Raw genomic sequence first — 15,986 nt, 5'->3', positions numbered from 1 at the left:
AGTGAGTCAATCACCAATAAACACATGGCTTCATTCACACTGGCACTCAGTGTCAGGCCTACAGGATGATCACTACTAACCCCAGTACCCCATCACATCTTCAGTCCTGATATCTTCCCATGCCTTATTCCGACAAACCCTCCTCCATCACTCCTCCCTCCCCCTCCTCCACAACTCCTCCCCCTCCTCCATCACTCCTCTCTCCTCCATCACGCTTCCCTCCTCCATCACTCATCCTCCTCCATCACTCCTCCCTGCTCCATCAACTCTCGCTCCTCTCCTCCAGCACTCTGTCCTCCCTCCTCCTTCACTCCTCCCTCCCCTTCACTTTCCCTTTCCCTTTCCCCTCATGCCTTGCCCCCCCATCACCCCTTACCCCCGCCCCATCACTTCTTCCTACTTGCCCCTGCTTTACCTGTCCTAGTGGGGGTTTTGTGGAGGGGGTGAGCAGCAGTTAGTGGGTCTGACCTAATGCCAGCTGATGAGGTGTCTGGTCTTTGGGTGACATTGCTGTTCCCATGAGCCTTGGTGCCAGTGGTCTCTTTCTGCCAAGCATCCTGGGGCTGTGTGGGTGGCTTCCCCACCTGGGCATTGCCAAGGCCCATGGCCTTGGGTTTTTGAGCCTGTTTGGTACTAACTGCATGCCTGGGGGTCCTGGCAGTGCCAGTGGGCTGGAGTTTCCCAGCCCGGTTTGGGCCCGGGTGCTTCCATGGTCTGGTGTCGGCTGCCCGGGGATCACCCGATTTCAGCAAATTGGACATGTAGAGCTTGCCGTGGGTGCCCGAACGCCATGTTTTCAACGTGGAGTCAAACATCTGGTGGGCGAAGAGAACCGACTTGCCCATGAGGCTAACGGGCTTCTGGCCAGCTGTCCGCTTCATCCACTGGATCTGGTAGATCTTGCCGATGTTCTCCTGGCGACCTGTCATGCCAGCTATATCCAATAATGTTCGCCCTTTACTGTCAACACCCTCGGCGTCAGCTCCATGAAGCAGCAGGTCATCAATACACTCTGTCCTGGCCATGAACGCCGCCATGTGGAGAGCAGTATGTCCATCTATCGTTTTGCTCCTCGGATTGGCACCTGTAAACAGACAAAGGAACATGGCAGCACTTGAAGATAGGAACACATGAACATAAGAATATGAATATAGGAGCATACAAAACATAGGAACAAAGGATCATACAAACAGAGGAACAGGAGTAGCTCATTTCATCCGTCAAGCCTGTTCTGCCATTCAATGAGACCATGTCTGATCTACACGTCAACCCCAGTAACCCACCTTTTCTCCATATTCCTTGATCAACTTACCCAACAGAAATCTATCAATCTCAGTAGGAGGACTAACAGGGCAAGTTTCAGAGTCGCACAGACTCAGGTAATATTGATACAATAGATATGAGAAAGGTTACAATTGCACATGGTGCTGATCTGGTTTGAAAATCATGCCAAATGCACTATTCAATGGGAAAGGTGTGTGATAGGGTGGAGGGCAGGATAGAATACACGACAAAAGCTTTCATGCTACAAAACCAAGTAAAGAAACAAAAGATGTGTCTGAATTAGCTATAAATGACAGAATAGCAGCTGTCCAAATACAAAGTAAAGGGATTAAGAAAGAAACAAGCGGTTGGGGGAAACAAACCAGCAAAAAAAAACATGATAAAAGAAAAAAATGGGGGCACGGGTTATGATCTAAAATTATCACCTACCACCCCACCTGCCTTTGTATTCGACAGACCATTCTCCGCCATTTCTGCCACCTCCAGAGTGATGCCACTGCCAAATGCATCTTCCCCTCCCCTCCCCTTTCAGCATTCCGAAGGGATCGTTCCCTCCGTCCATTCCTCAGTCATTCCCAAAACCTCCCCCCTTTCCTACAGCACCTTTCCATGTAAGCATGGGAGATGCAACACCTGCCCTTTTACCTCTTCTCCCCTCGCTGTCCAAGGCCCTAAACAGTCCTTCCAGGTGAGACTTGTACTTCCTTCAATTTAGTATACTGTATTCGCTGTTCACAATGTTGCCTCCTCTACATTGGGGAGACTATAACGCAGACTGGATGAACACTTTGCAGAACACCTCCGTTCAGTCCGCAAGCATGAACCAGAGCTTCCTGTCACTTGTCATTTCAATTCTCCACCTTGGTCCCACTCTGACCTTTCTGTCCTTGGCCTGTTGCAGTGTTCCGATGGAGCTCAATGTAAGCTCGCGGCACCTCATCTTTCAACTGGGCACTTTACAGCCCTCTGGACTCAACACTGAGTACAATCATTTTGGATCACAATCGCTACGCCCATTTTTTTCTTTTTCATAATTTCTTTTGCTGGTTTGTTTTCTCTCCCTACTGCACCCCCACCCCCACCTTGTTTATTCCTTAATCCCTTTACTTTGTGTTTGGACGGCTGATATTCTGCCATTTATACTTGATCCAGACACATCTTTTGTTTCTTTACTTGGCTATGTACCATGAAACCTTTTGTCATGTAATCTGCCCTGCCCTCCACCCTATCACACACCTTCCCTTTCGTTCTTTCCCACCTCCCCCCCCCGCCCCCCCCCCCCATCACTTGCTCAAAAACTATTACATTTCTAACCTCCCAGTTCTGATGAAAGTACATTGACCTGAAATTTTGGGTGCAATTTTGTGCTGGCGGCACGGGTCTTTATGTTGGGGTAAACCAACACCGAGGTCCCTGTGTTGGCTCTTGTGCAGAAGGCCTGTCAAATTTAGCCCAAATCAGGCACTTAATTGGACAACTGCGGGCCTTCTGTCCCATTTAAGCCGCCGCCGCCGGAGGTCCAGGCCTTGCAGGGCTGACGACCAATCAGAGGCTGGAAATCTGCACTGTAGGTGCAGTGACAAGACATTGAGGAGCGGCGCTGGAACCAGGCTCTAGGTAGGTCGGAGAGAGGGGTCTCGCGGTGGGGGTCGCGGAGGAAGGGTGGTAGGGGGGTCGGCAGCAAGGGCACTGAGTGCCTTTGAACAAGGGTCCACCCCCCAGCCAGGAAACAGCCCGCACGGTTTTTCATGCCGTACTTCCTGTGGGGTGACAGGGCCGCCAGCCACAGGGGTATTTGCAGCTGCGACGAGAAGAGGTTTAATTAGGGATTAATTACCCAAATAAAGGCCTCAATTGGTGGCAGGGTGGAAAGACCATTCACTAAATTTCGGCGGAGGTGAGATGGTATGGTGACAGTATAAAATTCGACCCGATAACTCTATTTTTCTCTCCACAGATGCTGTCTGACCTGCTGGGTATTTTCAGCAGTTTCTGCTTTTGTTTCAGATTTCCAGCATCCAAAGTATTTTACATTTGCACTATTCAGCATCCATGGGAGAGGTCAGAGGTCCTGTGTATGACTCGCTGTAGTCACATTGATAGCTATTTGACAATTTTGAAGAAACATTTAAAAAGGAAGCAGAGTGAGGATATCCCACTGTCCGTCTTTGGGTCCTGGGTGCAGTGGGTGATGAGGTGAGGGTATTACACTCTCCACCTCTGAATATGGCTTTAAAAGGATTCTATCTGATCTGGGAGTGTTCGTTGGAACAGTATAGAGGGAGCTTTATTCTGTATTTGGCAGGTGCTGTCCCTGGCCTGGCAATGTTTGATATAACACTGGAGTGGAAGCTTTACTCTGCATCAGGCCTGCTGGAAATGAGAACAAAATGCAGAAAAATGTTCATTTGCCTCATGGTGACATCCCTCCTCTCACCATTTGGCCTCAAGGGGTTGAAACACATTTCACTACAGTGAACCACTCATCAGGTATTGAATTCTTACCATTCATCAGAAGAAATTTGACAACATCAATGTGACCCCTGTGAGCAGCGATAAAGAGTGCAACGGAAGCACGTTCTGCGATCCAGGCCTCCCTCTGCATGTCATTCATTCGCTTCGAATTTGGAGTTGTATACTTGCTGTTCTTGGTAACGCCTAGAGACACTAACTGCAAGTCAATAAAGACCATCAACAAAATCAGGGCCCACTCACTCTTTTTATATATTCATTCCCGGGATTTGGACATCACTGGCATGGTTAGGATTTATTGCCCCTCCCTAATTACCCTTGAGAAGGTGATGGTGGGCCGACTCCTTGAACCGCGCAGTCCGTGTGATGAAGGTACTCCCACAGTGCTGTTCGGGAGGGAGTCCAAAGATTTTGACCCAGCAAAAATGAAGGAACGGTAAAATTTGTCCAAGGTGGGATAGTGTGAGGGGAACTTGGAGGTGATGGTGTTCCCCAGGCACCTGCTGCCCTTTAAAATTGTGGATTCAATTTCACTCTAGATATTTAAGTACAAGATCTAGGCTGACTCTGGGTGCAGTACTGAGGGAGTGCTGCACTGTTGGATGTCTGTGTTTCAAATGAAACATTAAATGAAGTCCCCGTCTGCTCTCTCGGGTGGTTGTAAAAGATCCTATGGCACTATATTGAAGAAGAGTAGGGAGTTCTCCCTCGTGTCCCTGGCCAATATTTGTCCATCACCCAACATCACTTAAACAGATTATCTGACCATTATCATATTGCTATTTATGGGATCTTGCTGAGTGCAAATTGGCTGCCATGTTTTGTACATTACAACAGTGACTACACTTCAAAAAGTACTTCATTGGCTGTAAAGGGTTTTGGGATGTCCTGAGGTTGTGAAAGGCTCTATAGAAATGCAAGTTCTTCCTTCTGGGTGGTGGAGGTTTCGATTTTGAGAGGTGCTGCTGAAGTAGCCACAACAATTTACAACAGAGGCAGCAAAGGGCAACACACCACCAAATGTCAAACACATAACAGCCACCACCTGTGTAAGCACGACAAGATTCAAAGCTAGTAACCCCAAATGTGCAACAGATCACAATTTCCATCCCCTGGGATTACAATAAGTTCACTGATCCCCACAATGGGTGGTGATAGGAGAATTATATTGACCTACAGGACTCCTGCTCTCACCACCATCCAGTAGATCCTGCCAACAAAGTTACTTTGTGTGGACTTCAACTGAGGCGAGAAATGTGTTTACTGGTGATACACACCCTGCCACCACCTGCACCCACCCTCGCCAAGCCCCTGTTGTGGGATGACCTTAAGAAGGGACCACCTTAAGAACAGACCAGCTTAAAAGTTGTAAGTGAAGATCACCAGAGGAAGTGATGTTGCGTCACACATGACCAGGGAGTTGTGGGTGGAGCCGGACAAAGTAAGATGTGTTTAGATGTGGCTCCTGCAGTTACTGTTTGTATATATATGCTCTATTTAAATTATAATAAAAATACACGTTTCTTTTGGATATTACTCACAGTCCTGTGAATCTTACAATAGTTCACACACTAAAGGAACAAGTAATATTATAGCCCCCTCCTCCATGAAGCAGTAATTTTGAGGCAGGAAGGGAGAAAATGGGAAACTAAAGTCCTGGTGGTAACACCGGATTCAAAGCCACAGAGACTGCGAGGTGAGATACTGGCAGCCGTCTGCTGATGGGAAGGAGGAAATACAGTTCATATGAATATACGAACATACGGATTAGGAGCAGGAGTAGGCCACTCAGCCCCTCAAGCCTGTTCCGCCATTCAATAAGATCATGGCTGATCTCATTGTAATCTTAACTCCACATTCCCACCTGCCCCCGATAACCTTTCACCCCCTTGCTTATCAAGAATCTATCTACCTCTGCCTTAAAAATATTTAAAGACTCTGCTTCCACTGCCTTTTGAGGAAGAGAATTCCAAAGACTCACAACCCTCTGAGAGAAAAAATTACTCCTCATCTCTGTCTTAAATGGGCGACCCCTTATTTTTAAATAATGACCCCTTGTTCTAGATTCTCCCACAAGAGGAAACATCCTTTCCACATCCACCTATCAAGACCCCTCAGGACCTTATATGTTTCAATTAAGTTGCCTCCTACTCTTCTAAACTCCAGCGGATACAAGCCTAGCCTGTCCAACCTTTCTTCATAAGACAACCTTCCCATTCCAGGTATTAGTCTAGTAAACCTTCTCTGAACTGCTACCAATGCATTTTCATCCTTCCTTAAATAAGGAGATCAATACTGTACACAGTACTCCCGATACGGTCTCACAAATCCCCTGTATAGCTGAAGCATAACCTCCCTACTTTTGTATTCAATTCCCCTCGCAATAAATGACAACATTCTATTAGCTTTCCTAATTACTTGCTGAACCTGCATACTAACCTTTTGCATTTCATGCACTAGGACACCCAGAACCCTTTGCATCTCAGAGCTCTGCAATCTCTCACCATTTAGATAATATGCTTCTTTTTTATTCTTCCTGCCAAAATGGACACTTTCACATTTCCCTACATTATCCTCCATTTGCCAGATCTCTGCCCACTCACTTAACCTATTTATATCCCTTTTTAGCTTCCTTATGTCCTCTTCACATCTTACTTTCCGACCTATCTTTGTGTCATCAGAAAATTTAGCAACCATACCTTTGGTCCCTTCATCCAAGTCATTTATATAAATTGTAAAATGTTGAGACCCCAGCACTGATCCCTGTGGCACACCACTCGTTATATCTTGCCAAGCAGAAAATGACCCATTTATGCCGACTCTCTTTCCTGTTAGCCAGCCAATCTTCTATCCATGCTAATATCTTACCCCCTATACCATGTGCTTTAATTTTCCGCAATAACCTTTGATGTGGTATCTTATCAAATGCCATCTGGAAATCTCAGTACAATACATACACCGGTTCCCCTTTATCCACAGCACATGTTACTTCTTCAAAGAACTCCAATAAATTGGTTAAACATGATTTTCTTACCACAAAACCATGTTGACTCTGCCTGATTACCTTGAATGTTTCTAAGTGTCCTGCTATAACATCATTAATAATAGCTTCTAACATTTTCCCTAAGACAGATGTTAAGCTAACTGGCCTGCAGTTTCCTGCTTTCTGTCTCTCTCTCATTAACTATTTTCCAATCTTAAGGAACCTTCCCTGAATCTAGGAAATTTTGGGAAATTAAAACTAAAGCATCAACTATCTCACGAGCCACTTCTTTTAAGACTCGAAATGAATTCCATCAGGACCTGGTGACTTGTCAGCCCGCAGCTCCAACTATTTGCTCAGTACCACTTCCCTGGTGATTGTAATTTACTTGAGTTCCTCCCTCCCTTCCATTTCCTGATTTACAGCTAATTCTGGGATGTTACTTGTATCCTCTATAGTGAAGAACCATGCAAAATATCTGTTCAGTTCATCTGCCATCTCCTTATTTTCCCTTATTAATTCCCGAGACTCACTTTCTATAGGACCCACACTCACTTTGTTAACACTTCTCTTTTTAAAATATCTACATGAGTCATTGAAGAACTACACTGGTCATCAACACAGAACCAGTGTTATTTTTTATTAATTCATGGGATGTGGGCGTCGCTGGCTAGGCCAGCAATTATTTCCCATCCCTAATTGCCCTTGAGAAGGTGGTGGTGAGCTGCTTTCTTGAACCGCTGCAATCCATTTGGGGTAGGTATACCCACATTGCTGTTAGGAAGGGAGTTCCAAGATTTTGACCCAGCAACAGTGAAGGAATGGTGATATAGTTCTAAGTCAGGCTGTTGTGTGTGACTTGGAGGGGAACTTGCAGGTGGTGGTGTTCCAATGTATTTGCTGCCCTTGTCCTTCTAGTTGGTAGAGGTCGCGGGTTTGGAAGGTGCTGTATAAGGAGCCTTGGTGCGTTGCTGCAGTGCATCTTGTAGATGGTACACACTGCTGCCACTGTGCATCAGTGGTGGAGGGAGTGAATGTTTGTAGATGGGGTGCAAATCAAGCAGGCTGCTTTGTCCTGGATGGTGTCGAGCTTCTTGAGTGTTGTTGAAGCTGCACCCATCCAAGCAAGTGGAGAGTATTCCATCACACTCCTGATTTGTGCCTTGTAGATGGTGGACAGACTTTGGGGAGTCAGGAGGTGAGTTACTTGCCACAGGATTCCTAGCCTCTGACCTGCTCTTGTAGCTACTCCAGTTCAGTTTCTGGTCAATGGTAGCCCTTAGGAAGTTGATAGTGGGGGATTCAGCGATGGTAATACCATTGAATGTCAAGGGGAGATGGTTAGATTCTCTCTTGTTGGAGCTGGTCATTTCCTGGCACTTGTGTGGCGCGAATGTTAATTACCACTTATCAGCCCAGGCCTGGATATTGTCCAAGTCTTGCTGCTTCAGTATCTGAGGAGTCACGAATGGTGCTGAACATTGTGCAAACATCAGCGAACATCCCCACTTCTGACCTTATGATTGCAGGTAGGTCATTGATGAAGCAGCTGAAGATGGTTGGGCATAGGACGCTACCCTGAGGATCTCCTGCAGTGATGTCTTGGGGCTCAGGTGATTGACCTCCAACAACCACAACCATCTTCCTTTGCACTAGGTATGACTCCAACCAGCGGAAGGTTTTCCCCCTGATTCCCATTGACTTCAGTTTTGTTAGGGCTCCTTGATGCCATACTCTGTCAAATGCTGCCTTGATGTCAAGGGCAGTCACTCTCACCTCACCTCTTGAGTTCAGCTCTTTTGTCCATGTTTGAACCAAGGCTGTAATGAGGTCAGGAGCTGAGTGACTGTGGCGGAACCCAAACTGAGCACCACTGAGCAGGTTATTGCTAAGCAAGTGCCGCTTGATGGCACTGTTGATGACACCTTCCATCACTTTACTGATGATTCAGAGTAGGCTGATGGGGCGGTAATTGGCTGGGTTGGACTTGTCCTGCTTTTTGTGTACAGGACATACCTGGGCAATTTTCCACATTGCAGGGTAGATGCCAGTGTTGTAGCTGTACTGGAACAGCTTGGCAAGTGGCGCGGCAGGTTCTGGAGCACAGGTCTTCAGTACTATTGTCGGAATATTGTCAGGGCCCATACCCTTTGCAGTATCCAGTGCCTTCAGTTGTTTCTTGATATCACGCAGAGTGAATCGAATTGGCTGAAGTCTGGCATCTGTGATGCTGGGGACTTCAGGAGGAGGCCGAGATGGATCATCAACTCGGCACTTCTGGCTGAAGATTGTTGCAAATGCTTCAGCCTTATCTTTTGCACTGATGTGCTGGGCTCCCCCATCATTGAGGATGGGGATATTTGTGGAGCCACCTCCTCCAGTTAGTTGTTTAATTGTCCACCACCATTCACGGCTGGATGTGGCAGGACTGCAGAGCTTAGATCTGATCCGTTGGTTATGGGATCGCTTAGCTCTGTCTATCGCATGCTGCTTACGCAGTTTGGCATGCAAGTAGTCCTGGGTTGTAGCTTCACCAGGTTGACACCTCAATTTGAGGTATGCCTGGTGCTGCTCCTGGCATGCCCTCCTGCACTCTTCATTGAACCAGGGTTGGTCTCCTGGCTTGATGGTAATGGTAGAGTGGGGGATATGCCGGGCCATGAGGTTACAGATTGTGGTTGAGTACAATTCTGGTGCTGCTGATGGCCCACAGCACCTCATGGATGCCCAGTTTTGCATTGGTAGATCTGTTCGAAATCTATCCCATTTCGCACGTTGACAGTGCCACACAACACGATGGAGGGTATCCTCAATGTGAAAGCGGGACTTCGTCTCCACAAGGACTGTGCAGTGGTCACTCCTACCAATACAGTCATGGACAGATGCATCTGCGGTCGGCAGATTGGTGAGGATGAGGTCAAGTATGTTATTCCCTTGTGATGGTTCCCCCACCACCTGCTGCAGACCCAGTCTAGCAGCTATGTCCTTTAGGACTCGGCCAGCTCGGTCAGTAGTGAGTACCGAGCCACTCTTGGAGGTGGACATTGAAGTCCCCCACCCAGAGTACATTTTGTGCCCTCGCCACCCTCAGTGCTTCCTCCAAGTGGTGTTCAACATGGAGGAGTACTGAATCATCAGCTGAGGGAGGGCGGTAGGTGGTAATCAGTAGGAGGTTACCTTGCCCATGTTTGACCTGATGCCATGAGACTTCATGGGGTCCGGAGTCGATGTTGAGGACTCCCAGGGCAACTCCCTCCCTACTGTATACCACTGTGCCACCACCTCTGGTGGGTCTGTCCTGCCGGTGGTACAGGACATACCCGGGGATGGTGAAGGCAGTGTCTGGGACATTGTCTGTCAGGTATGATTCCGTGAGTATGACTATGTCAGGCTGTTGCTTGGCTAGTCTGTGGGACAGCTCTCCCAACTTTGGCACAAGCCCCCAGATGTTAGTAAGGAGGACTTTGCAGGGTCAACAGGGCTGGGTTTGCCATTGTCGTTTCCAGTGCCTAGGTCGATGCCGGGTGGTCTGTCCGGATGCATTCCTTTTTATTGACTTCGTAGCAGTTAGATACAACTGAGTGGCTTGCTCGGCCATTTCAGAGGGCATATAAGAGTCAACAACATTGCTGTGGGTCTGGAGTCACATGTAGGCCAGATCAGGTCGGGACAGCAGATTTCCTTCCCTAAAGGACATTAGTGAACCAGATGGGTTTTTACAGCAATTGACAATGATTTCATGGCTATCATTAGACTAGCTTTTTAATTCCAGATTTATTAATTGAATTCAAATTCCACCTTCTGCTGTGGTGGGATTCGAACCCATGTCCCCAGAGCAATACCCTGGCTCTCTGGGTTACTAGTCCAGTGACAATACCACTACCCACCGCCTCCCCTTATCCATCTAATTAAAGAGATGGGAGGAATGGTGGAAATTACCTGGGAGTGTTCAATGGGATATTGTAGAGGGAGCTTTACTCTGTATCGAACCCTGTGCTGTACCAGTCCTGGAGTGTTTAATGGGACAGTGTAGAGGGAGCTTTACTCTGTATATAACTCTTGCTGTACCAGACCAGGGAGTGTTTGACAGGACAGTGTAGCGGGAGCTTTACTCTGTATCTAACCTGTGCTGTACCAGCCCAGGGAGTGTTTAATAGGACAGTGTAGGGGGAGCTTTACTCTGTATCTAACCTGTGCTGTTCCTACCCTGGTAGTGTTGGATGGGTCAATTGTATGATCTGTTGTTCAGTATTAGACAGTGATACCTCATTAATATCACCATGTGCAGCAGCATGCAGCAGTTTCTGCCAGCCATCTTGATGCCAGGTTTTCATTTTTATTGTTGAATCTTTGATGATGCCATTGAATTGCAGGGTAACATTGTCAGGCATTTCCCCTGTGAAACACATACAGCTCTGTTAGCATTACCACTCTGTCACTGCATTTAAGGCAACACATAACACAAACCATTCAAACACCAAAAAGAAGTGTCAGCTTAGACCAGTCACTCCTCTATGGATTGGAGCACGTAACCTAGACTGGCACTCTAGTTCATTAACACGGAATGCTGCATTTGAAGGTGCCATCCTTCAGATGAGATGTTAATCTGAGCCCCATTCACCTACTCAGGTGAACCTAGGAGCCAAGGACATTATCTGACATGGGGAAGGCAGTGTCTCTTAAATGAGATCAGATTAACTAGTGATCCATCTCATTTGCTGTCTCTGGGATCTTGCTGTGTCCAAATTGGCTGCAAGACTTGTCTCCGTAACAACTATGACAGCACCAGAGGAAAAACCGTGTCATTCATTGGTGTTAAAGCGCCCAAGGATTTATAAGTGCTCTTTTAAACTGACAAACTGACTCTGATCATGGGAGCCCCAGCTTGTAAAGGAAGCACTTTATTAAATGCCCAGCTATAGAAAGCAAAGGATCCGGAGTCAGGTTAAGATTAGTCTTAGCATCAGTGGGTCAGTGGTAGTGGAGGAGTGGAGAGGTGTGGAAATGAACCAGGATTCCAGCTGCTAGTCCCTATCCAGTGACCCATGTTGGAAAGCATGGCTCGAGTATCAGCTGTGACTCAGTTGGTTGCACTCTCTCCTCTGAGTCAGAAAGCTGTAGGTTCAACTCCCACACCAGGACTTGAGCCCAAAAATCAAGGCTGACACTCCAGTGCAGTCTTTTGAATGAGCCATTAAACCAAGATCCCGTCTGCTCTCTCGGGTGGATGTAAAAGATCCCATGGCACTATTTCGAAGAAGAGCAGGGGAGTTCTCTCCAGTGCCCTGGCCAATATTTATCCTCCCTCAGTCCCTCAATCAACATCACAAAAACAGATTACCTGATCATTATCACATCGCTGTTTGTGGGATCTTGCTGTGTGCAAATTGACAGCCACATTTTCTACATTACAACAGTGACTACAATTCAAAAGTAATTTGTTGGGTGTAAAGCACTTTGAGATATCTGTTGGTCATGAAAGGTGCTATATAAATGTAAGTCTTTGCTTTTTCTACATCAGTGCCATCCAACAGAAATCATTGACTAGCCACAGGTGTGGCTATGGTGACATTATTTTAGGCTCTCACATGTCCACACAATGCACATAAATGTATTTCACAGGTGTGTATAGATTTGCCAACCTTCCGGGTTGTCTGGGAGGCTCCAGTTATGACATCGGGTGGTGACATCTGTGTATGATTGATGTCAGTGCACACTTCGTTAATGTGACACATTTCCAGACAACAATGCTCTTTAATAGGATGTAAGAAGGTAGAAGGGGAAGAGAAGGGGAATGAAAGTGAAGGGGACTCAGAGTAGTGGATGGGGAATTCAGTCTGCCACTGACCTGCTTAGTTAATGCACCATTTAGACTGAGCCCTCGAGGAGGAAAGTCCCAGGTCTGATCCTTGGCCTGTGCTAAATTAGCTGAGCTTCAAAAATGGGCAGCAGCCAGACAGCTACAGTTGGGTTCAGCGGCCCCTAGGCTAGAGGGGGAACAGTCAATTAGGGATTTATGGCTCCTGATCCCTAGATGGTAACCCGGGCTGCTGGAAGGTGCGTCTCCACGGGGCAGAAACAGCTGAAAGCACATGGTAAGCCAATGACTGCAAATTTTCCTCTGCCTGCACCAGTAGAAATGAAAGGTGATATGAAACAGAACTGGCAGTTCTTCTACTCGCAATGTCAAATTTACAAAATTGCCACAGATTTAATTAACAAACCAGAGCAGCTGTGAGTAGCTGCACTTTTATCACTGTTGGGGAGAAACTTTTACAAAGTGTATTCCACCTTAAAAACAAAAAAACAGACAGCAGAAATTTTGGAAGTCTTGAAGGCACACTTTGAACCCTAAGCAAACGTAACCTGTGAACGGTATGTGTTCAATATTAGGGCCCATGGTGACAAAGAGTCCGTTGATCAATATGTGACTGTATTAACAGCTTGCAGAATCCTGTGAATTTGCGCAACTAAAAGATGATCTAATTAAAGACAGGATTGTATTAGGCATAAGATATCCCACAGTGAGCTCACGTCTACTGAGAGAAGACAAACTGACTCTCAGGAAAGCGATTGACATGTGCAGAAGTGCTGAGGTTGTAAATCAGCAGCTGGAGCATATTCCCGGCAGAACAGACCAGGTCTTGCATTATGCTGATAGACATTCCAGGTCGAAAGGGCAGAAAGATCACAGACAAAGGGGAGGATTCAAATACTGCAGAGGACATTACACAAAGGAAAAGAAGACATGTCCAGCATGGGGAGAGCAGTGTTCTCAGTGCAAGAATCTGAATCATTCTCCACACAGGTGTTTGGCTAGAAGGGAGCCCAATAAGCAAGTACAAATGGCCACTGGAGAGATATCAGCCGAAGATTCTAATGAATCACTATACACCATCCAACAGGTTGGTTCAGTCAGGTCAATAGGTGATAAATGGTTTGTAACTGTTGGAATGGTGACTGCAGAAGGAAAAAATCAAGTCAACATAAAGTATTAGATAGACACCAGTGTGTCATGCAATATCATGGCCTTCACAGACCTGTGCAAAGTGGATCAATATGGCGATCCAAAAATGAAGCCCTCAAAAGTAAGGTTGAGGCTATATGATGGCACCATACTAGTGCCAAGAGGACAAGTTACTCTGAGAGCCCATTGCAATGACAAGAACGAAGATCTGGAGTTCCAAATCATAGATGGCAAGCAAAAGCCACTCATCTCAGCAAAAACAAGTCTAAAGCTTGGACTGGTAACCCTGAACGTGCAAAAAGAGAAAACCCAGGAGATGGCCTACAGGAGTGGATGCCGGTGCTGGAACGAGAACGCCTTTGCCAGTCGCAAGGTGCCATTCAGGTGGCGAGGAAGAGGAAGATCGGGCAGTCGTCTGCTCAGACACCCAAGGTGGAGGCTGTGGGGAACGAGTGCTCGGATTCCGCAGAGCAGGCAGACAAAATCAAGGTGAAATGGCAGAAAGCCAAATTTTATTTTGACAAAACTGCCAAAATATTGCCAGAATTGAGCATTGGAGAGCTGGTACAAACCTTCAATGCCCTCAAAAAGATTCAGCCCAAGTGGCAACTTGGGACCTGCATACAGCAGTTGTCACCCCGATCGTATGCGACGGAAGTGAAGGACCAGAGGTACCGTCACAACCACAGGCACATACGCACAACTGGAGAAGCTGTTCCTTCACAATCAGGAAGATGAGAACTCACCAACTGCACAGACCACAGAACAACCATCAGCCCCAGAGGTCCACAGCACCCGAACAACGGAAATGGAACAACAACAGTTACCACGGCAACAAGTGGCAAGGGAACGACACTCCCTGACACTCAACCAGAGGAACAGACAACGACAACACACATGCGTACCATTAAGAGACCTGCACGATGTAAAGACTATATGTGTAATGCATGTACAGAGACTGACAAGAATGACGACCTGCTAATGCATGAGAACAGTTGTGTGCGTAGTGGGTAACTTGGGCAACTCATGGTGTGAATGATAATGCATGCAAATTCTTTCTTTGTTTTTTTTTGTATGAAAAGGGTGATGTTTGGGATAGAAAAGCAATACTGTCCTAATGTGCCTCCTGGCTTGCTGTAGTCATGTGACCTCTACCATGAGGGACTCTGACTGAGGGCAGTCATTACAGTCAGTTTCATTAAAGACAGAGTCCACGCCAGACTGGTGCCCTGTGAGCTCGTAACAGGCACCACAAAGATGGAACCAGTGGTGGGGTGGTTAGAAGCAGGAGGTCATGTGAAGAAACCTCCTGGATTATGTCTGAGAGTTGGCAACCCTATACCTGACACCGCACACTGTGAATAGATGGGAGTGATGATGAGGTTGGGGGGGGGTCATAGTGCTAACCAAGGGCCTTACCGTCGTCCATGTAGAAGAGCCTTTGTAAGTTGGTGGGAATTCCGGTTACCAGCTCCAGCGTGGACTTCAACTCCCCTATCATCATGTTGTTGTGACACTTTTGTACTGGGAAGATCTCGCCCGTGTCCTCCAGTTGTACTTTCAGGCCAAAGGTCCTTTCATGCAGCATGAGGAGGTTGAGAGGGTTGGGTTGTCAGGCCCTCCCTCACCCTGGCCAATTGCTGGTAAATTCCCCAGCTAGAGAGGCCGGAGCACACCAATGCCTAGCTGGCCTTCAGAAAAAAAAATATAGAAACAAAGGATGGTAAGGTATTTAATTAAAGTCATTAATTTCTAAATGTTACACTGGCTAATAAAATGTTATTCAGTGCCCGGGATTAAGCAGGATAAAGGTTTCTCTGCTTCCTGGCATCGGCTGGAGAATCACATTCAGAGCTTGTGTTTGACATCTCCTTGGAAACAGCCTTGTTTTCTGAGCACTGTGAGGGGTGGAGCCTCCCAGCCACCGTCAGTTCCTCTTTAGTTTAAAGGACTTATCTCATTGCGTTATATATTCTGCACTGTCCTTGTGCCACAAACATTACGCCAACAGCTGATAACAAAAATAATTCTCACTGGGAATGTTGGGTCTGTCTGAGTATGTGTGTTCCCTCAGAGAGATGTGTTTGTCCCATGTGTGTATGTATCTCCATGTGTGCCTGTGTTTGTATATCTGTGTGTGTGTGTCTCCCTGTGTATGTGAGTGTCTCTCCATGTGTATGGCTGTCTTGCATGTGGCTCCATGTGTTTGCACATGTCTGTCTCAATGGGTGGAATTTTACCACCTCTGAAAGGTTTCTGCTGTTGGACCAAAAGCGGGTC

General features: G+C 46.8%; 1 protein-coding gene across 1 annotated transcript; it reads right to left on the bottom strand.

The window, feature by feature from the left end:
- Positions 1-386: 386 nt before the first annotated feature.
- Positions 387-15,523, bottom strand: LOC137378251 (ankyrin repeat domain-containing protein 60-like). Its single transcript, XM_068048476.1, has 4 exons — positions 15,126-15,523; positions 11,005-11,135; positions 3,790-3,955; positions 387-1,084 (listed from the first exon to the last, which is right to left on the bottom strand). The coding sequence occupies exons 1-4, from the start codon at positions 15,292-15,294 to the stop codon at positions 387-389; spliced, it is 1,164 nt and encodes a 387-aa protein (XP_067904577.1). The 5' UTR covers positions 15,295-15,523.
- Positions 15,524-15,986: the final 463 nt, after the last annotated feature.

The sequence above is a fragment of the Heterodontus francisci genome, chromosome 16 (genome assembly GCF_036365525.1).
Source record: "Heterodontus francisci isolate sHetFra1 chromosome 16, sHetFra1.hap1, whole genome shotgun sequence".
Classification (NCBI taxonomy): Eukaryota; Metazoa; Chordata; class Chondrichthyes; order Heterodontiformes; family Heterodontidae; genus Heterodontus; species Heterodontus francisci.
The sequence above is the reverse complement of the archived record's forward strand: the minus strand, read 5'-3'. Positions and strand labels throughout refer to the sequence as shown.